This window comes from Globicephala melas, chromosome 2 (genome assembly GCF_963455315.2).
Source record: "Globicephala melas chromosome 2, mGloMel1.2, whole genome shotgun sequence".
NCBI lineage: Eukaryota > Metazoa > Chordata > Mammalia > Artiodactyla > Delphinidae > Globicephala > Globicephala melas.
Genome location: NC_083315.2, coordinates 18,529,358 through 18,550,864, shown reverse-complemented (window position 1 = coordinate 18,550,864; position 21,507 = coordinate 18,529,358). Strand labels below are relative to the sequence as shown.

At 41.1% G+C, this 21,507-nt stretch overlaps 1 protein-coding gene across 1 annotated transcript in view; it reads right to left on the bottom strand.

Moving 5' to 3' along the window:
• The window catches only part of APBB1IP (amyloid beta precursor protein binding family B member 1 interacting protein), a 103,132-nt gene that overhangs the window by 59,634 nt on the left and 21,991 nt on the right, over positions 1–21,507 (bottom strand). The window contains exon 3 of the mRNA XM_030837022.2: positions 454–525. Coding sequence (XP_030692882.1) covers positions 454–525 — 72 coding nt within the window. The remainder of the gene's footprint in view (positions 1–453; positions 526–21,507) is intronic.

The window sequence follows — 21,507 nt, the reverse complement described above, 5'->3', positions numbered from 1 at the left end:
GCTGACTAGTCTTTATATAAAGGTAACTGCAGGGGAAATTGTTTAGTGGTAGTGGTTGTGGAAGGTTTGCTTGGGGAAAATTCCTCCACTGGCTAAATATTTGAACACGATGAGCATGAAAATTGCCATAATAGAATGTATGTGTGGCCCAGGCATTCAATTAACTGAACTCAGAAGGGTATAAACAGGAAAAAAGGTTTATTTTCTCCCCCACCACTGTTACATCAGGAATATATAATATTGTCAATTTCCAGTCTTTTTAAAAAGATAGCTCTTGTCATATTCTGACAAATCAAATTCTGTAACCCCATTTTTTTCTTTTAATGTTTTTTACTTTGAAAAATGTCAAACAAGAAGGTGAAAAAATAGTACAATGGACAACTATATACCCTTCGCCTACACCCATTTAACCCCATTTTTTTTCTCATTTGAAAGTTAAGGAAGGGAATTTACCTGGGTCAGGAGATCCATCTCTCCCAGCAAATTGCTGAACATTTGGTCTATATCTTCGTTTGACTCACCCATCTGAAAAAGGAAGAAATCCAGTTATAAACAATCTAATAAAAGTCTGGGGCTTCCCTGGTGGCGCAGTGGTTGAGAGTCTGCCTGCCGATGCAGGGGACACGGGTTCGTGCCCCGGTCCGGGAAGATCCCACATGCCGTGGAGCGGCTGGGCCCGTGAGCCATGGCCACTGAGCCTGCGCGCCCAGAGGCTGTGCTCCGCAACGGGAGAGGCCACAACAGTGAGAGGCCTGTACCGCAAAAAAAAAAAAAAAAAAAGTCTGATCCCCGGATAACTGTCCCATCTCTCTCTTTCCCCCAAAAGCCCCATAGACAGGCAAGTAAGTCAAGAAGAGAAGGTTGTAGAGAGGGAGGTGCATTTCACCCTGAAATTCCATGCCTGACCTCTCTGCAATTTGCTTGGTCCAAGATTGAACGGAACCCTAGTAACTGTCTCAGACCAACAATTGGACTCTTTTTCCAGATGGAACTAGTCTCTTTGGGGCCAAGTGGACAACATTCAGGAATTCACATCACCATAGGACACCCTGATTGGAAAAGGAGAAAGCCTCAGGCCACAGGTGATGGCATCAGAGTCATGTAGAACTTCATTTCCATTTAAAAACCTACCCAAAAATGATATGTCAGCGGTAAGATTATTTACCAAACGATTCCTTGCTTTACAAAGTTGTCTCTGAAACAGCAGCTTCTGGCACATTTATTTGGAAATTTTAGGGTGACAAACACTTAGAACTGAAATGGCCACACAATCAAGTGATGAGAGATGGAAATAAAGCAAGTTTTACATTATAATCTTTCCCTACTTAAGCTGAGTGAAAGAACTGTCCAAGAGAGGAAAAGTGTTTCCATAAAGTCGGGTGGGGACACCCTGGGAGGTGTAACTAGTCGCTCTCCTCCTGACATCACTGGCAAAGCTGGATTAGGACATTAGGAGACATGATTATGAGGCTTAATGAGTAATGTGTTGTTTAGCAAAGGGACTCAACTGCTTCATCTGTAAGACGAGGAGTTTGCCGCAGATAATTTCTTAGGGTCCCAAATGCTCTAAAACACTAGAAGATTAGTACCAATTACAGCTCAAGTTAAGAAGTCTGGTGAGTGCAGCATGTATTATTTAAGCCAAACAATATTTATATGTATGTATGTGTGTGTTTGTGTTTTAATTATTTTATATGGAAACTTTTAAATATATACAAAAGTAAAGAGAATAATATAATGACTTTTATGTACCCAGTGTCCAGCTTTAACAATGATCAACTCATGACTAATCTTTTTTATGTATATACATATGTAGCACTAAAAGATTGTTGTTGTTGTTTTTTAACCATAACCATAATACTATCATCTCTGCACACACACGTGTGTGTCTGCATTTAAAATAAATTATTTGGGACTTCCTTCGTGACACAGTGGTTAAGAATCCACCTGCCAATGCAGGGGACATGGGTTTGATCCCTGGTCCGAGAAGATCCCACATGCTGCAGAGCAACTAAGCGCGTGCGCCACAACTACTGAAGCCCACGAGCGTAGAGCCCATGCTCCACAGAGAAGCCACCAGAATGAGAAGCCCGCACACCACAATGAGAAGCCCGCACACCACAATGAGGAGCAGCCTCTGCTCGCTGCAACTAGAGAAAGCCCACGTGCAGCAACGAAGACCCAACACAGCCAAAATAAATAAACAAATAAATAAAATTATTTGAATTGCCAAGATTTGGAAGCAACCTATGTGTCCATCAACAGATGAATGGATAAAGAAGATGTGGTACATATATACAATGGAATACTACTCAGTCATAAAAAAGAATGCAATTTTGACCTTTGCAGCAACGTGGATGGACTTGGAGGGCATTATGTTAACTGAAATAAGTCTAACGGAGAAAGACAAATAGTATATGATATCACTTATATGTGTAATCTGAAAAATACAAGAAACTAGTGAATAAAACAAAAAAGCAGACTCACAGATATAGAGAACAAACTAGTGGTTACCAGTGGGGAGAGGGAAGCGGGGAGGGGCAATATAGGGGTAGGGGATTAAGAAATACAAACCATTAGGTATAAAATAAGCTACAAGGATAAATTGTACAACACAGGGAATAGAGCTAATATTTTATAATAACTACAAATGGAGTATAACCTTTAAAAATTGTCAATAACTATATTGTACACCTGTAACTTACATAATATTGTACAGCAAACATACTTCAATAAAAAAATTATTTGGCTAAAATAGGCAAAGTCAGATCTATCTTTCCTTGAATAAATCATCTTGAAAACTTACAGTTCTCCCTTTACCATAACTTCACACTAATACTCGAGCAATACTACTTTTTCATATTTAATAGCTTTAGCTAATCAGGGGTTCTCTCTTTATAAAATGTGTATATAAAAGACCTTTCTCATACTGACTCTGCTTACTTAAAACTGACCTGAATAATTTTTTAAAAACCCAATTCTTGAAAGTACAGAGATGTGGTGATGAAAATGATGACGATGATGAACACATTTATCTAGCACTTAACCATGTTCCAAGAACTGATCTACAAGCTGGGTTGACATTAACAGTAAACACCCAGAATGGCACTGACACTGGGAAATCAGAAGGAATGAGGGCTGTAAAAACCATCTAGAGTGAATTAGTGCATATCCTCCAAATATCCACCCTGCAAAGCTAGTGTTCAATCTTCCCATATTATCTTCAATAGTTATCTTCACTTTACATCACTTAGGAAATCTTTTGGCTTAATTTCCCCATCATATGTTTTCCCCTCTCCCCATTTTAAGAAGGAACAACTCTTTTTTCCATGTACAACTTTACCACCTTCGCTGAAGATGAGATGAGGATTGAGAGTATTTTCCATCTGAATTTCCTGCTCCCCACAATAACTCTTTCTTTGCTCTCCTTCTAGGCTCTCTCTCCAGTGAAACATAAAAGCCTCTCTGTGCTATATAGTTCCTGAGTACATTCAATAGTCATTTCAAGTTTTCAGTTGTGCATGTTTAATATTGGAGGGAGAATATTTGAATTGCTATGATTGTTAATTTTCCAGAACCTCCTATCTGGCTTCCACTGGAGGAGGTATCTTGCAGGAGCATGGGGAAGCTACAAAACTGGGTTGACCAGGAAGGGCCAGGAAGGGGACTTCATTCAAACAAAAGAAGTCTATGATACGATGGGACAAGCCCACTTCTAAGTAGCAGACACACCTGAAAGAATCAGGTGAACATACACATGGGACAGGGAGGCACGTGTTTGAGTCTGATGAAGCCATTCAGTGAGTGCTCAGGGTCAAACCACACAAGGTAGGCAGATGAGCCCTCAGGTACAGAAGTGACAGGTAAGGCAGACACTGCAGGTGTGGGTCTATGTGTATAGGTCTAAGAGGTAGGAAGGATTCAAACAGCATCAGTGAAGAAAGGATGGAAGAAGTTCATTCCATTCTATGGATTGTTGAGTTTAGTGTTTATCATAATCAGAGAAGGAAAAAGAGATGCAGGTGGGCCCTGCCTCTGGTTGGGGAGGGAAGTCAATGCTAGGATCCACTCACATATGGTTTTAATTCCCTCCCAGTAGCTTATAATGTAGCTGAATCATACTCTCCCTTCTTCAAATTACCTACAAAATAGAGGAAAGAAAATATTTAAGTCAACAAAGTACTCATGGTTTCAAAAAGTGTCCCTTCGGGCTTCCCTGGTGGCGCAGTGGTTGAGAGTCCGCCTGCCGATGCAGGGGGACATGGGTTCGTGCCCCGGTCTGGGAAGATCCCACATGCCGTGGAGCAGCTAGGCCCGTGAGCCATGGCCGCTGAGCCTGCGCGTCCGGAGTCTGTGCTCCGCAACGGGAGAGGCCACAACAGTGAGAGGCTCGCATACCGCAAAAAAAAAAAAGTGTCCCTTCAAACAATTAATCTGGTTTCAAAATCTTATAATGGATGATTCACTCATTACTTTAATAAGAGGAAATTAGCAGAAAAAAACTATAAAATTCCAGAACTGCCCATGTGAAGTTATTTTCTTTAGAATATCATGCAGTACAATAATGTGACAAAATAAAGGAATCCTTCAGATGAATTATTACTAACAGGGCAAGTTAAGAGTAAGTACTAGTGTTAACATATTTCGAAGTTTTCCAGGAGAGAAAAGTAATCCTTTCAGAGTGGAAAAAAACAGATTTATTTGCTGACCTCAAAACTGCCAGTCAGTGTTAAAATAAACTCAAAGGAACGAAAGATGATGCTAGTAAATAAGAATCTTATCCTTGATGCTTTCTCTGAAACCATTACATTTGGAAAAGCGCTAAATGATGAAGAATGAAGTCTTGAAAGGAAATGTGGCATTGATGGGTCAGAAATATCCACTGAGCCCAAAGACCTTAGCTTCTCAGCCTGTATACACCACTGATACAGAATGGGGTGAGGTGTATAAACATCACTATATGTAAAACAGATAATCAACAAGGACCTACTGTATAGCACAGGAAACTCTACTCAGTACTCTGTAGTAACCTAAATGGGAAAAGAAATGGAGATATGTATAACTGAATCACTTTGCTGTACACCTGAAACTAACACAATATTGTAAACCAACTATACTCCAGTATAAAATAAAAATTAAATTAAAAAAAAAACAGAACAGGTTGAGGACTTGCCAGAGTGAATCATACACTTAACACGGAAATAACTTGAAATAGCAGCATCTTCTTGTGACCTCTGCTGACCCTCCCTGCGTTCATCTGGTAAAAATCTTTCCCCCGCCCTTTCATTCCTTTTCCCCAGAGTGTGTTGATATTGAATTATTTAAAGGAGTCAATATCAAAATTATTCTGTAAATCCTGTCATAAGTAAATATGTTACTGAATGGATCACAGTTTAAAAGAGTTGTATCCTTGGTGAAAATAATAAAACATTTAGTTAAGGGCTATTAACATAAATGTGTACATTCGAATCATCTTACATATTTATATTCCCCAAGAAAACCTTATGGACAGAATAAGAGTCCCGCGGATATATATAGTACCTGTACACATACACATGCACAAGAAAATAGGGCTGTGTCTATTTGTATGTTCGGTATTTCCTGAAGGTCAAAATCAGGATTAAAAAGAGAGAAACCGAGCAAGAAAACACCCAGCCCTGAGCGCTCAAAGTGTTGTATGGGTTAACAGCCCCAAGAGCAGGGGTGGAGGAGCCTTAGTGAAGCAACGGATTGCAAAACAGCAATGTGCACATCGCAACTGGGTGGAATTAACATCTTTTTGTAAGTATGTCATTTCTGAATTCCTTTTGTGTCTTGGGAAGAACAACAAACCGTAGATTTAAAAAATTTGGAGGGACTTCCCTGGTGGTCCAGTGGTAAAGAATCTGCCTTCCAGTGCAGGGGATGTGGGTTCAATCCCTGGTTGGGGAACGAAGATCCCACCTGCCACAGGGCAACTAAAGCTCGCTCGCCACAACTACTGAGCCTGCATGCTGCAAACTACAGAGCCCACGCACTCTGGACCCGGGGTGCCACAATTAGAGAGAGAAAACCTGCATGCCACAACTAGAGAGAAGCCCGCGCTGCAACGAAAGGTCCGCACGCCTCAACGAAGACCCCACAGGCCGCCACTAAGACTTGATGCAGCCAAAAAAAATGAAAGAAAATAAATAAAAATTAAAAAATTTTTTTTAAATAAATAATTTGGAATAGTTCTTTATCAGACAGATTTCACTGGGTTTTTTTGGAGGGTGTGGAGAGTGGATAGAAGAGGGGTGGGTGGCTGAAGCTGCACATCCAGGCTGAAATTCTGCCTCAGATTCCTTGAATGACGGGGCAATTTTCCTGAATTCTCAGTCTTTCCACAAGGCTCAAGCTTCTAAGCCTCAGCTTTTATCTTCAGATAGTTTTTCTTCTCCACATACGTAAATTTCATATATAAACTTTAAATACACATATTTTAAAAATCTGTCCATAAGAGAAAACACTGTGACTATGCCAGGTGATGGATATGTCAATTCAACTTGTTGTGGTGATTGTTTCACAATATATACATATATCACAACATTATGTTGTACGCCTTAAACTTAATATGTCAGTTATATCCCCAGAGAGCAGGAAAAAGGTCTACTCTAAGTACTCTGATATATATATGCTTAACAGGACACCTGTTTCTATCTATGGCCAAGTTAACCTCAACTATTTAACTCAGTTTGGATGCAGGTTTCATTGCCATTTGCACGAGCAATTCCAGCCATGACTTTGGACCTGAGCCAGGGCAGACCTCATTTTATCTGAGTAGCTCGCCTAAAACAGCCCGTTCAATAGTCCACAGTCCTTCCCATCATTCTCCCCGCTCTGGTGCATTCTCCTTCTACATGCCCTAACTTGGCTCTTGGTCATTATTCATTTATTAGTCTAATTTACAAACCCTGGCATAGTCCCTGACTCTTCCCATTCTTCCACCCAATCAGTCAAAAAAAATCCTGCTGGTTTCCGCTGCAGAGAGCTTCCTTTCCTCCATCCTTACTGTTGAGACCCTCATCAGCTCATCCAGCCTGCAGGCTCCTGGATCCCCCATCAAGCCCCATCACCATCACTTCGAATTTGAAATAGAAATTTGAATGCGCCAGTCTCCTGTTTGAAAATCCTCCGTGACAGATCAAGATGAAGTGGGGAGAGTTCAAGTCTCAGTATGTCTTTCTAAGTCCTTCGTAATTTGCCCCAACCTACTTTTCAGGATTCAACTCTTACCCATCAGGGCCCTTGACATTGTCCGAACAGGCTTTTAAACACTCTCTTTGTCTTCGTATATGCTATTCCCTTTCAGTAACATCCTCCTCAGTGCACTTATCCTTCATAAAACCCTACTGATCATTTGGAGTCCAGCTTGCATGGATGTCTTCATACCTGGTAGAGAGATGTGCTGTCCATTGTACTTGGTAACCCTATCAGTAAATCCAGTCCCCCAGAAACAACAACCTTGATAAGGCATTTAACCTCCCTGGGTTTGTTTCCTCATCTGCAAAATGAAGAGATTAATATGTAATTCATAGGATTGTTGGGACATTTAAATAAAATAGCATACAGTACTTAGTGTAAGCACTCAATAATGGCATCTATCATACTGGATCACGCTCTTTTTGTTACTGTGTTAGAACTTCCTTCCCAACTGGGAGCTCTTATTAAGGAAGGATTAGCTCTTGCTCATCTTTAGGTTTAAAAGTGCTTTGTTGAAAACACAGAGAGCGTAGGTAACCTCCCAGACTAGTGGGAAGAAGTCATTAGTCACTGTCATTCCACCTCCTGTGCCCTAGACGTGGAGTCTGTTGCCCTGCACGCAAAGACGTGACATTCCGGGGCTGGACAGTCCTTGGAGGTCACCAAATCCCACGTTTCCTTTAACTACCAGGGCAAATAAACAGAGAGTCTGTTTCCAAGCTGTAATCACAGCTACAGGTCTCTGGAACATCACTCACTATAGCAATATTTCACTTTTTTTTAGTGCTTTCCAAGTGAGTAAATACTGGTATTTATACAGATAAATTTTGTTGGCAAACACAGAGGTTCACTGGAATTCACATCTATTTAGGCCTGAATCAGTTTTTGTTGCTTTGAGAAAAATCTAATAGTCACCATGCAACTCAAGTGACGTTATCCATGGCTTTCCTTCTTATCTAATTCAACCTGAAGTCACTTAACATTTCAAGGAGTAGGTTAATTTGCCATTATTTAATAAATAAAAAACAAATTATATCTTCTATTTTAAGTATTCCTTTATTCACATCATATATCTAATTCATTTTAGCCCCATAAACAGAGATTCATACCTCACTTTAGAACAGAAATGGAATAGCTTAATTACACAGTAATAAATCAGGTTACCTATATCACTTTAACACATAATCTATATTATATGTGTTTTGCTATTTATACAGAATTAGCTGTATGCCTCAGGCTTGCACTGGGCTTCAAAACTGAGATAAATTATATGTGCCTGTTTGCATTTGCCAATGTCACATTTTGGTTTTTTACGTGTTTATGTGTAAATCTGCGAATCTGTGAGAACAAAAATGAATACACATATGAACACATTCAAATATTCTTCTCATGACACATATGTTATACTTTCTTGTTTGGAACTGAATTTTGAGCATAATAGTATTAAAATAAGGGGTCATACAAGCTTTGTCTGTATAGCTGGACTTTGCTACGTTCTTTGCTATCCTCCCCCTGACCCCTCTTCTATTCCAGTAGTTTCCTTTAACCTCTCGCCTATTTAATTTGGTACATCACTGCAATACCTTAAGAGATGACTCTTAGGAAAGAAAAAAGGGGGGGTTATTTGACACATTTAAAAAGAAAAGATATATTCATAAAAACCCAATTTTGTATATTAAATAAAATAGTTAATAAACATAAGAATTTTTCATAAACTAGAAAACAAAACGACTACTGTTCATACAGGTTTTTAAAAAGTGGTTCTGGGACTTCCCTGGTGGTCCAGTGGCTAAGACTCCGCGTTCCCAATGCAGGGGGCCCAGGTTCGATTCCTGGTCAGGGAACTAGATCCCACATACCTCAACTAAAAGATCCCGCATGCCACAACAAAGATCCCGTGTGCCGCAACTAAGACCCAGCACGGCCAAATAAATAAATTAATTAATTAAAAAGTGGTCCTAATAACTTCTGCATAAAAATAAAAAGGTTAAGATTTTTCCTTTTTGATGATCAATGCTTGGCTTTACTAAAAGATGTATTCAGTGGCAGCCAGCAACAAGACAATGAAGAACCCTGTGTTATTTACATTTTTATAAGGTGCTTATTTGTCAAAAGCCTGCTTTCCTATCGCACCAGATTAAGAGATTATGAATTTGTGGATGGTCTAATTTGATGGTTGTAAAGCTCTTCTTTTCAGCCGTGCTTTTAGTCATGCATCATCTTTACTTGCATTGAGGTCCTGGTACCAAGAACAGAATGAAAATTTAGAGCAATAAGAATTAAAAGAAAAGATAGAATAGTTGTTAGTAAAAAAATTTTAATGCAACAACAAAGGATGTGTAAAATTGACTTTTTGATCATTAAAATGAGTTGGCCAATTAAGTTCAGACAGGTTAGAACTGGTCTTCAAAATTCCACCAGAACAGCCATCTATATACCCAGAAGAAAGTCCCCTGCTCTGTTGCTCCTGTGCGTGGCTGTCGGTTGAGAGAGAGGAATCTACTCAGTCTCTCTACCTGCCTGATGATAATAAAAACAATATCTAATAACTATTAGGTGTTCTCACTCTGTGCCAGGCACTGTTCTTGAGCTTTACAGGTACTGACTGATTAAATCTATCCCCACAATCAACCTAGATAGGCCACTTATTTTCCCCATTTAACAGATGAGGAAACTACGGCACCCAGAGGTTAATTAACTTGCCTGAGGTTACACAATTTAAGTCAGTCAACAAATACTTACTGGGACTTCCCTGGTGGCACAGTGGTTAAGAATCTGCCTGCCAATGCAGGGGACACGGGTTTGAGCCCCGGTCCAGGAAGATCCCACATGCCGTGGAGCAACTAAGCCCATGTGCCACAACTACTGAGCCTTTGTGCCACAACTACTGAAGCCCGCGCACCTAGAGCCCGTGCTCCGCAACGAGAGAAGCCACCATGATGAGAAGCCGGCGCACTGCAAGGAAGAGTAGCCCCACTCACCACAACTAGAGAAAGCCCACGGGCAGCAACAAAGACCCAATGCAGCCAAAAATAAAAATAAACAAAACAAAACAACAAAAAACAACAAAAAAACCAGATTGCTCGGTCCCATTCCCAGTGTTTCTGACAAAAACAAACAAAAAAATTTACTGATCCCAGACACTGTTCTAGGCTCAAACAAATCTCTGGAAGATTTTCCTAAAAAATAAATAAATAAATAAAAATAATAATAAAAAAAGATTTTCCTCAGTGGGTCTTCTCCAACTGTGTTTCTCTTCATCAATGTATTATGGATTAAATATCTAGACTTCATCTACATACTATATGTCTTTCCATGTTGAAGGCAAAGAAAAATGTTTGCATCCTTGCATTGAGGCTTCTTTTTTACCCTCCATTCCATCATTTTTTGGGTAAATTTTAGAAAATTGAAGTAAAATATCCATAACATGAAATTTACCATTTTAATAATTTTTAAGTGCACAGTTCAGTCACATTAAGCACATTCATATTGTTGTGCAACCAGGACCATTCATTTCCAGAACTTTTTCATCTTCCTTAACCGTAACTTCATATCCATTAAATAATAACTCCCCATCTCCGCCCTCCCCCAGCCTCGGACCCTGGTATCTGTCATCCTACTTTCTTTTTTTATGAATCTGGCTACTCTTGTCATCTCACGTAAGTGGAATGAAATATTTGTCCTCAAGATTCATCCATGTTGTAGCACTATCGTGTATCAGGGCAAGTGGAGTGGTGTTTTGAGTCTATAGCTAGATTGCCAGAGTTAAAACATAACTAGAATTCATGAGAAAGAAGGTTGAAAAATCTGAGGCTCTGTCAGTATCAATGTGCTTAGGTATTTTTTATTACTTTTAAATTAAAAAAACGGCTGGCTGTGTTTTTTTTTCCTAGGAAAAAAAAATCAGCCCACACATTGCAACTACAGATACAAAAGAGGAGATAATTTTTAAAAGATCTGTTGATGATAGGAACCACACTTGGTATGGAATATGTAGTGCAGAATCCAGGTGATCACAAATGCTGGCGGAAACTATGAAGTAGCTAGCGTACAGTATGATTGGAAAATAACGGACAATATTGCATTTTGCCTGATTCCTTCAATGTAGTTTTTTTCAAAATGCAATGAAAGCACTCCTCAAGAGGAAGTGGTTCACGGAACAACACAGCACGTGGTTAAAGGTTCTTGCAATGTTTGGGGGAGGGGGGAGCTAAAATTTCTGTGTAACATAAAACAGGAAACAGAAACATCTCTAAAATTACACACAGTATCAAATAATACTCAAAAAAGAACTAGAAGAAATCTCTTGGGCCAACTTAACTGGCTTTGCACAGTATACTTGAGATCAGTGAAAATTTTAAGAACTAGGCTAACAGTTATTAGGTTAACAGGATAATCACTATGGTCATACGAACAATACAAAACCAACACAACAATCAATCTCAAAGGAAATTCACATGGACAGCATAGATGTGTATATGTACGGTCACGCAAAAGGAACAGCCAAGACAATAGGATTCTTTGGTAGGCGGTACTGTGATGGCAAAAGTTTGATGGAAAAAACATTTGCAAATGAAAGAGTAATCATGAAATGACATATTTTTTTCAATAATTAAAAAACCCTAAGGGAGCAGTTTGAAAAACCTTAGAATTTGTCAGTGTAGACACACACATACAGAACATGAGCTGGACTACCATATTTTTTAAAAGTATGATTTTAAAATGGACTTATTTCCAAATTGCTTTGCTTTTGAGTGAATGCAAGGTGGAGCGGGGCAGAGTAATAATGCACTCTGCTAAGTCAAACTCCAGAGAGGTGAAAAGTGAGATGGCAGAAAGAGACCCAAAAATGTTCAACAGGATTCAAAAGTAAACCATGTGTGACACAGGGGAAGGTCAGCTCATATGAACACAATTCTCACTTGCATCTGTCCTGATGGCTTTTCTGTATCGTTAGGAGGCAAGTTGTAGACTGGTGTCACTTGGATATACTTGGGCTGAAAAGAGAATTTTTAAATCTTGGGATTTTCTTAGGTTCCCTTTTTATTCTATTTTGAGCATCTACATAAAGCATGGGGAACTGCTTTTATATTTAGGATCTACTGTGACAGCAAACAAAAGTGACAACGTAATTTATGGTTTTTTGAAGAGACAAAAATAGAAAAATACATTATTCACTCGTTTGTAAATAAGAATGGGCATTAATTCTCATACACACATTACTATGAATAGTTATCTGTATTCACTGTTTCCTACTTGTCTCCATTTCCTCTTGAATTTACCCTGCTATGGCTGAATGTTTGTGTCCCACACCCCCTTCCTCCCAAATTCATATGTTGCAACCCCAGTCTCCAATGTGATGGTATTTGTTGATGGAGCCTTTGGGAGGTAATCAGGTCATGAGGGTGGAGCCCTCATGTTGGGATTAGTGCCCCTGTAAGAAGAGACACGAGAGAGCTTGCTTCTTCTCTCTCTCTGCTGTGAGGACGCAGCAAGAAGATGAACAATGCAAACCAGGAAGAGGGCCCTCACTAGACACCGGATTGGCTGGTGCCTTGGTCTTGGACTTCCCAGCTTCCAAAACTGTGAGAAATAAAGGTTTGTGGTTTAAGCTGCCCAGTCTATGGCATTTTTGTTAGAGCAGCTCGAACTGACCAAGACATACCCCAACTGGACTTTTGTTCCCACCACGTCACCAAATTGTGTCAAGATTACCAATGACCTTCATGTCATTCTCAGCAGCTTAAACAGCATTTAACACCATTCACTGATCACCTTTTCTTGGAAATACTTTCTTCACTTGGCTTCCATGAAGGTTTTCTTTCCTGCTTTTCCTCCTAACAGAGACCAACTGACCTTGAAGCCAATAAAGCTTAAGTTTCAGGGATCCTCACTTGCAGGCTCCTTCTAAGACGCTGCAGTTCTCTTCTGGCACCCCACAACAACATGGAACACCGTTTTCTTGCTGGGCGGTCACCTTGGTAGTGGTCCAAGGGCTTAAAGTGGGGTTGATAGGCTGCCAGCACTACCTTCACTTCACCTGGACTCCAGCAAGAGCTGGACCCAAGGTAAATCTCATGGACTGTGGACTGCATCTTCTATTCCAAGGAGAATATCTAAAGGAAATGCTGTTCTGCTCTGCTCCTTGCACGGAATCACCTTGACCCAGGCTTCCACAGCCACCTTACACCACCCCCAGGGCCAGCCTAGCAGTTGGGAGGGGGCAGGAAATGCATGGTCCTAGCTGAGCTGGACCAGCTGCTTCTTGAGCCATTGGGAGCCATGGGTGCCATGTCATATCTAGTGAGAGCAAATGACTCAGTTAGTTCTCTGAGGTCTTGCTCCTGGGCAAGAGGCACCTCCAGCAGTAGAAACCACAGAGGAAATTACAGATAAAGTCTTACCATAGAGAGCTGTAAGACTGAAGTAAAACTTTTTCTAGACTATCAATAACACAATTAATCTTGAGTAACCATGTGGGAGAAAAGACTAAATTAGCTATTTCCACTACAGAAAATTGTATTTCAAATTTATCCTCATATGGAGAGGTGATCAAAGAATATGCAGCCAAAAATGTAGGAAAACATATATCAGGCAGTTAGTAATAATAAAAATGTACCTTTTGGATTTTGTGATATTTTTTTTAATTGAAATATAGTTGATTTACAGTATTTCAGGTATACAGCAAATGATTCCGTTTATATAGTATATAGTCTTTTTCAGTTCTTTTCCATTAAAGGTTATTACAAGATATTGAATATAGTTCCCCATGTTAGAAAGTAGGTCTCTGTTGTTTATCTGTTTTATATGTAGTAATGTGTATCTGCTAATCCCAAATTCCTAATTCATCCCCTCACCCATTTCCCCTCTGGTAACTGTAAGTCTGGTTTCTATGTCTGTGAGTCTATTTCTGTTTTGTAAATAAGTTCATTTGTATTTTTTTAAGATTTGTGGTATGTGTTTTAAAAAATTAGTAATTTGTTGTGATTCCTTTCTCACTCTAATATTTACTTTTTTAACTTTTATTCATCATTTTGTACTCTTTTTTTTAAAGGGAGTCTCCCCCAAATGTACAAAGTTCAGGTACCTCAACTGGTCTCTCCTCTTAGCCTCTTTGATTGGTTCTTCCTCATCTCCTAGATCTCCTGGTTTTCCTTCTGGCCTCTATCTACACTCACTCCCTATCTGATCTCATGCTGTCTCATGGCTTGAAATACCACACCCAAGCTGCCAGCCCCCAGTGTGTATCTCTAGCCCAAACTCCTCTCTTATTTCACATATTCAAGCATACTTAGCCCCGCCCCATCTTTTGCCTGTCTGATTTTATCTCCTTTAACTCTGCTCCCGGCAGCCTCCCAGCTGTTCCGTGGACCCTGCCAGCGTGCACTTGCACATGCTTTTCTCTTTGGAACACCTGTTTCCCCGCTGACCTAAATGGCTTGCTCCCCACTGCCTCTAGGTCTTTGCTTAATTGTTCCCTCATTCCTGAGGTGTTCCCTGACCTATTTCAAAACCAACTCTTTCCCAACAAGCCCACCTCTCCCTGTTTATATTCTCTCCCCACTTACCAACTAGAAGTAAGCCCCATGAGGGCAGGGATTTGACTGTTTTTGTTTCTTGCTGGGTGCTCAGGAAGCAGAGCAATGTAGATACACAATAGACACTGAGTGAATATTTGTTAAATGAATGAATGAATAAAAAAAATTAAAATGCAATATATTCATTTAAGTTTCACGAGGGCAGGGGTTACTTATGCCTTCCTAGTGCCAAGCACGGTGCCTGCCCTGGTCATGAAGACCCACAAAAGTATTTGCTAAATGGATGAATGACTTCAAGGGAGAGCAGTGGAAGAGCAATGTAGAGGGGGGAGACAGATAAGGAAGGGGAAATGGGGACTTCGCTGGTGGTCCAGTGATTAAGACTCCTTGCTTGCACTGCGGAGGGCACAGATTCGATCCCTGGCCCAGGAACTAAGATCCTGCATGCCGCGCGGCGCAGCCAAAAAATTAAAAACAAAAAAAAAGAAAAGGGAAATGATTCTACAGCCACCATAGTGGGTGGCAAGAATGAACAGCAGGGAATTTCCCGGCAGTCCAGTGATTAGGACTCTGCGATTTCACTGCCAAGGGCCCGGGTTCGGGGAACTAAGATCCCGCAAGCCTTGTGGCACAGCCAAAATAAAAAAGAGAAAAGAAAAAAAACCAAAACTTGAGGTAAAGAATGAAGAGTGGATGTTGACACTGGTGGGTGAAAGATGATTCTCTGCTAAGTCAAGCTCCAGGTAGGTGAGAGGTGAGATGAAAACATTCAACAGAACTCAGAAATAGAACAGTAAGTGACACAGGGTATTCCTTAACGCTTTCAAAGGGAATACCTTTCAATGGAAAAATCTGGTGGACACACTTTTAACCAAATAATCAAACTTAGGATCGTCATTGATCGGACAATCTGACACTGCTGCCCCTGATGTGATGCCCCCGGGATGTGGCGTCACCTTTGCAATACTGCCACCAAAGTGCTTCGCTTGAGTCTAGTCAGGAGGGATCAATCTGACAAATCTCAACTGAGGGACATTCGGCAAAATAAACAAAATGACTGGTCTGGATTCTTCGAATAAAAAAAAGACATTATCGGGATAATTTGGAAAATGTGAATATGAACTACATATCAGAAAATGTATTAAATCAATTAAATTTTCTGAGTGTGATAACACTACTGTGGTCGTGTAAGAGAAGGTCTTTGTTCTTAAGAGATAAATGGTGAAGAAAATAAAGCACATGCAGTAAAATGCAGACAATGAGTGAATCGGAGTGAAGGGAACATGGGTGTCTCTTGCACTATTCTTACTTTTTTGTTGTTGTTGAAGTGTTGAAACTTTTCAAAAGAAAAAGTTGGGGGAAAAAAGAACCAATCTTTTAAGTCAGAGAGACCCGAGTTTTAAAAAAGCAAAGCAGGGACTTCCCTGGCGGTCCAGTGGTTAAGACTCCACGCTCCCAATGCAGGGGGCCCGGGTTCGATCCCTAGTCAGGGAACTAGATCCCGCATGCCGCAACTAAAGATCCTGCTTGTCGCAACTAAAAAAAGACCCTGCAGGCCGCGACAAAGATCTCACATGCGACAACAAACGTGTGTGCCACAACTAAGAGCCAGAGCAGCCAAATAAATCAGGGGGGAAAAAAAGGCAAAGTGAAACAAAACACAAAAAAAGAAAGAAAGAAAGAGGAACAGGGGAGAATGAAATGTTAGATGAAGGCAAAGACAATGTAAAAGAAAAAAGAGGGCTTCCCTGGTGGCGCAGTGGTTAAAAGTCCGCCTGCCGATGCAGGGGACACGGGTTCGTGCCCCGGTCCGGGAAGATCCCACGTGCCACGGAGCGGCTGCGCCTGTGAGCTATGGTCGCTGAGCCTGCGTGTCCGGAGCCTGTGCTCCGCAACGGGAGAGGCCACAACAGTGAGAGGCCCGCGTACAGAAAAAAAAAAAAAAGAAAAAAGAAATCTATCCTGGGCAGGGTTGATACATTATTTCATCTAATTCTCATAAAAACCATTTGGGGGTAGATCATACTACTCCCATCTTCGTAGATGAGGATCTTGTGGTCCGGAGTTTGAGTGATGGGCCCAAGATCACAAAAGACAAGACTCAAACTGAAGTCCAGTCTCTTTCACTGTACTGCTTCCTCTTGCCTTACACAGAAAATAAGCCACGTAGATGGAAGTCATAGCAGGAGAGGTGTGTGAAAGAAAAACACAGGTGGAAAATACACTTAGACACTCATAGCACATCTGCCTAGAGATGACACACGTTCAACACAGAGAAAAAGTAAAGGAGAAAAAGGCACACACAACAAAGAAAGTCAAACAGAAACAGGCTTTCACGTGGTCACATCCCACGTGAGGGAGGATCTTTCACATCACTGCTTCTAGACTCCAGAACTGGGTTGTGTCTTCAAAGACGTGATGGTGGGTACTACGTCATACTCCTCCCCGCTCTAGAACAGCTAACACTAAGCTAGGGTTCATATCTGGCCATGACCTTGACATCTACCCCTAGGATAGGCAGAAAAGGAGGGGCCACCTGGGTCTAGAAGCCATGCTTAACGAACAGTCTGAAGCAGAAACGAGCTGGTAATCACAAGATTCTGATGGATGATTTTAAAACATTAATCTTCTCTTCTTCCAACTGCAAGCTGAAAGTGGAAAAGGATGAAGGGGAAGAGGTCAAAACACTTTGGCTTCAATTTTTCATTTTGCTTTGGAGTGAAGACCAATGTTGACTAGCCCAAGGAAGATTTCCCTGAGCGATTGCTAAAATTCTCAAATACTCAAGCATGAAAATATTAGTGTCAGATGGCTTTTTAATTTCCAGGACTGCAGAGGCGATATCTGCTAAAGCTTCCTAAGAATGAAGAGTCATGATCTTGGCCATCACTGGAGTAAAGAGAACCAGACATGTCCACTGAGGTGTGGGAAACAGCCCGAGGCAGAGCACACATTCCAGGCTTTGCTTAGAAAGCAGGAAACAGCCACCCTGGGGCTGAATCTACCACAACAGCACTCTAAGACTGATGGCCAGCTTTGTGAGTTGTTTCATATTGCAAAATAAATCCACAGGTTGCTGCAGAACTTCAAAAACACTGAAACCAAAAGGAAAACTAAAGGCAGCATATCTCCTCGATTCAAAAGCATATTTTGACATTCTAATACTTCTAAAGTTATGATTTATACAGTCAGATATGAAATCTGACTACCACCAACAGGAATCAGCTATGACGTCGTTTTCCTTAACTATATATGTTCCGAGTGGAACAGAAAAGGTGTCTTTTTATTTAATTGTCAGTTTAGTTAAGTTATCTGCATTGGTAGTAGAACACACAGTTCAACTGTTACATTTGGATCCCAAATCTTCATTTAAAAAGCTTTCAAAAGATTTCACGATGCAGCACTGACATGTAAAGTTAATGTCTGGCGAAGACTGACATTCACAGACCAGGACACACAATTCATGGCAGCAGAAATTGCCAGAGCGCTCAGATTATAATTTTCAAACTCAAAAGAGACTGATGGATGCGGCAGATTGATGTATCATGAAGGATTATCCTTTAGGTACCAAACGCCTACCTATCAAACACTTGTAATTGGAATTCCAGAAAAGTTGTTTCAATTCCAACAATATTTAAGACAATAAAGAAAAATAAATCTTTGTATTGAACCCAACAAGAAACATTAAAAAAAATTCATGACTTTCTCTGATAAGCCTAAAAATTATATTGCGAACTCTAAAGGTCGAAAGGAACAGACTTGGGTTATAAACAGCACGCTTGGCTAATTGTCCTGGCACGCTCAGCCTGTCTTAGAATCTTTAGACTCTCAATGTGAAGAAGTGAAGACTCACATTTTATAATACTTGTAATACGAAGAAGAAATGATATGTAACTCTATGACAACTGTATACTTTTATGTCCTAAAATGTCCCTGAACATTCAGTGCAGCACCTCCCACCTCCAGAAAGAAAATGGTAATGAACTGATCAATGCAATGGTATAACAATGTTGAATGTTCTCAAGATAAGAACTGAAAAATGCCCTCTGGCTTTAACCACACAGAAGTCACTGGTTATCTCTGGAGAAGCGTTGAGGGTGGAAACCAAACAGAGCCCCTTCAGAAGTGAGTGGGGAAGAGAGATAATGACACAGCCAACTTATCTGAGAAGGTGAGTCCATTCGGTATGTAGCAATTGTAACATGCGTTCCTCTCTGGCACTCACAGTTCTTCCAATTTCATGGCTCCAAGCATCTTTGATGTGGACGTGCTGTACCATCATTTAACCAGTTCTCTATTGCTGGAAACTGACCGTTTGCCTTTCTTTCAAGAAATAATGTTATGAGCCTGATATTTTCATTTGCTGAAAAATTATATGCAGCATGGCCTAAGGATAAAACTGGAAATATCAACCAATTCTTGTTGCCTTTCTGTGGGGTGAGGAAATTTCTGTTTTTTCGTCTTGGTCAATATTCTGCACCTGGCTCCAAAACCCCCAAAGGATTGGGGCTGTTGGTAAAAATAACAGTCAAGGGTGGTAAACTCTGCACTAATGAGCTCAAGCAGTGTGTGTCCCATGGTGCCCCTGCTTTCTCTCTATTTGCAAGGATTTATGGCCATTCCTGTGACCGCTTGTGTCCAAAATATATGTGCCATGGAAAAAGTTTATATCAGAAAAATCTGAGGTACGTTTAAGAGTTTCCAGCGGCAACCCAGTTCTAATTCTTTTCCTGAGTCTCTTAGTAAATGTTCTCTCTTCTTCCTCAAAGATGCACTGACAATACTTTCTACTCTCCTGTTTTGAAGCAAGAAAGGAACTGAATTTTTACTCCCCCACATTCAAGATGATTCATCCCTTAAAACAAAAACATCTAATATTTTTCTCCCAACCTTCCATAAGTAGCTGGGGTGCGGTGTTGGGAGGAGGCTTCTATTCTGTTTACATTTCCCTTGTGACATGTGGGCTCACCTAGGCCTGAGACTGGGGGACCACTGAGTCCCTCCCCAGGGACAAGGACAGAACCTAGAACCAGGAGGCCGGGGTTCAAAACCCAGCACTGCTGCTTACTGGCTGGGTACTTGGGCAAGTTACTTAACCGCTCAGGGTTTTAGTTTTCTCATCTTTGAAAGGTGTGATAATCAGCTACCTTGTGGGGTCAAAGTGACTCCCATAAATGAATGCATGTAAAGTCCATAGAACAGGCCGGGCTCAGCTCTAAGTGCTCAGTAAATGTAAGCCTTAATATACCACTAAGCAGTTGGAACTGAAGCCTTCTTTTAGCTTCCAGAAGGCCTGGAAGGCTGATGGCATCCTCATAATAATCCTTTGAAGTTAGCATTATTTTTCCTATTTTACAAAGTTTAAGTAACTTATCCTAGATCACAATTAGTTGCAATAGTATGGAACCACCAATTATTTTACTTAAAGTAAGTGCCACTTTGAATCACTGCCTTAGGGTCTTAGCATCTTAGGCTTTGAGGAGAGAGATTTTAGGTGAATGCAGCAGCTTAAAAATGGTGCTTGAGATCTCAGCTTAAATGTCACCTTCTCAAAGAAAAGCAGGCCCCTTCAAGATCTCCGCCACATCACACTGGATGCTCCAGTGATCAAGGATACAGGCTGACTGCATATTCCGATCACGGCAGTGGAGAGGAGGGTGATGGTGACCAGCACACATCACGCTGTTCGAGCCAATGGTCTCCTGACCAGGATCTTCCCGCTCAGCCCATCCCTTTCCCACCAACTGGCCCCAAGGGCATTCTTGGTTGTAACCGGTGGGGGTGGGGAGGTCATGAATTGAAAGAAAAGGGAGAGGGTTAAGACCTGGATTCAGCTCTGCCCTCACTGTGGTGTGATGCTGGGAAACTTAGCCTTAATAGTGTCGGTTTCTCAATCTATAAAACGGGGATATTTCACTGGGTTTTTGTAAAGAATTAAATAAGATAAGATAACATATACAAAGTGTTTACAAATGTCTCATACACATGGGATGCTCAGAAACTGGTAAGACTGGTCGTATCACCATTGCCCTTGTTCAGTTAGTAGGTATATCCTACGAGAAGATTGCCAAACTCTGAAAGCACGTGGCGGGTTGATAGAGCTGAGTAATCCAGTGAGGCCGATGTGGTTCTGCGCCTTCTCTGTAACGGTGGTTCTCAAAGTGTGGGTCCTCAGACCTGCCCCACAGCATCTCCCAGACACGTGGGAATGAAAATTCTTCGGCCCCACTCCAAAATTACTGAATCAGAAACTCTGGGGCGAGGACCAATAATCTGTGGTTTTTTTTGTTTTTTGGTTTCTTGGGCTGCGTTGGGTCTTCGTTGCTGCGTGCAGGCTTTCTCTAGTTGCGGCATGTGGGCTTTCTCTAGTTGCGGCGAGCAGGGGCTACTCTTCGTTGAGGAGTATGGGCTTCTCATTGCAGTAGCTTCTCTTATTGCAGAGCACCGGCTCTAGGTGCTTGGGCTTCAGTAGTTGCAGCGTGTGAGCTCAGTAACTGTGGCGCTCGGGCTCTAGGGAACGTGGGCTTCCGTAGTTGTAGTGCACAGGCTTAGTAACTCCACGGCATGTGCGATCTTCCCGGACCAGGGATCAAACCTGTGTCCCCTGCATTGGCAGGTGAATTCTCAACCACTAAGCCACCAGGGAAGTCCCAATAATCTGTGTTTTAACAAGATTTCCATGTGATTTGACTGTACACTAAAGTTTGAGAACCACTGCTCTACATATAGATGGTAAAGTTAAAAAAAA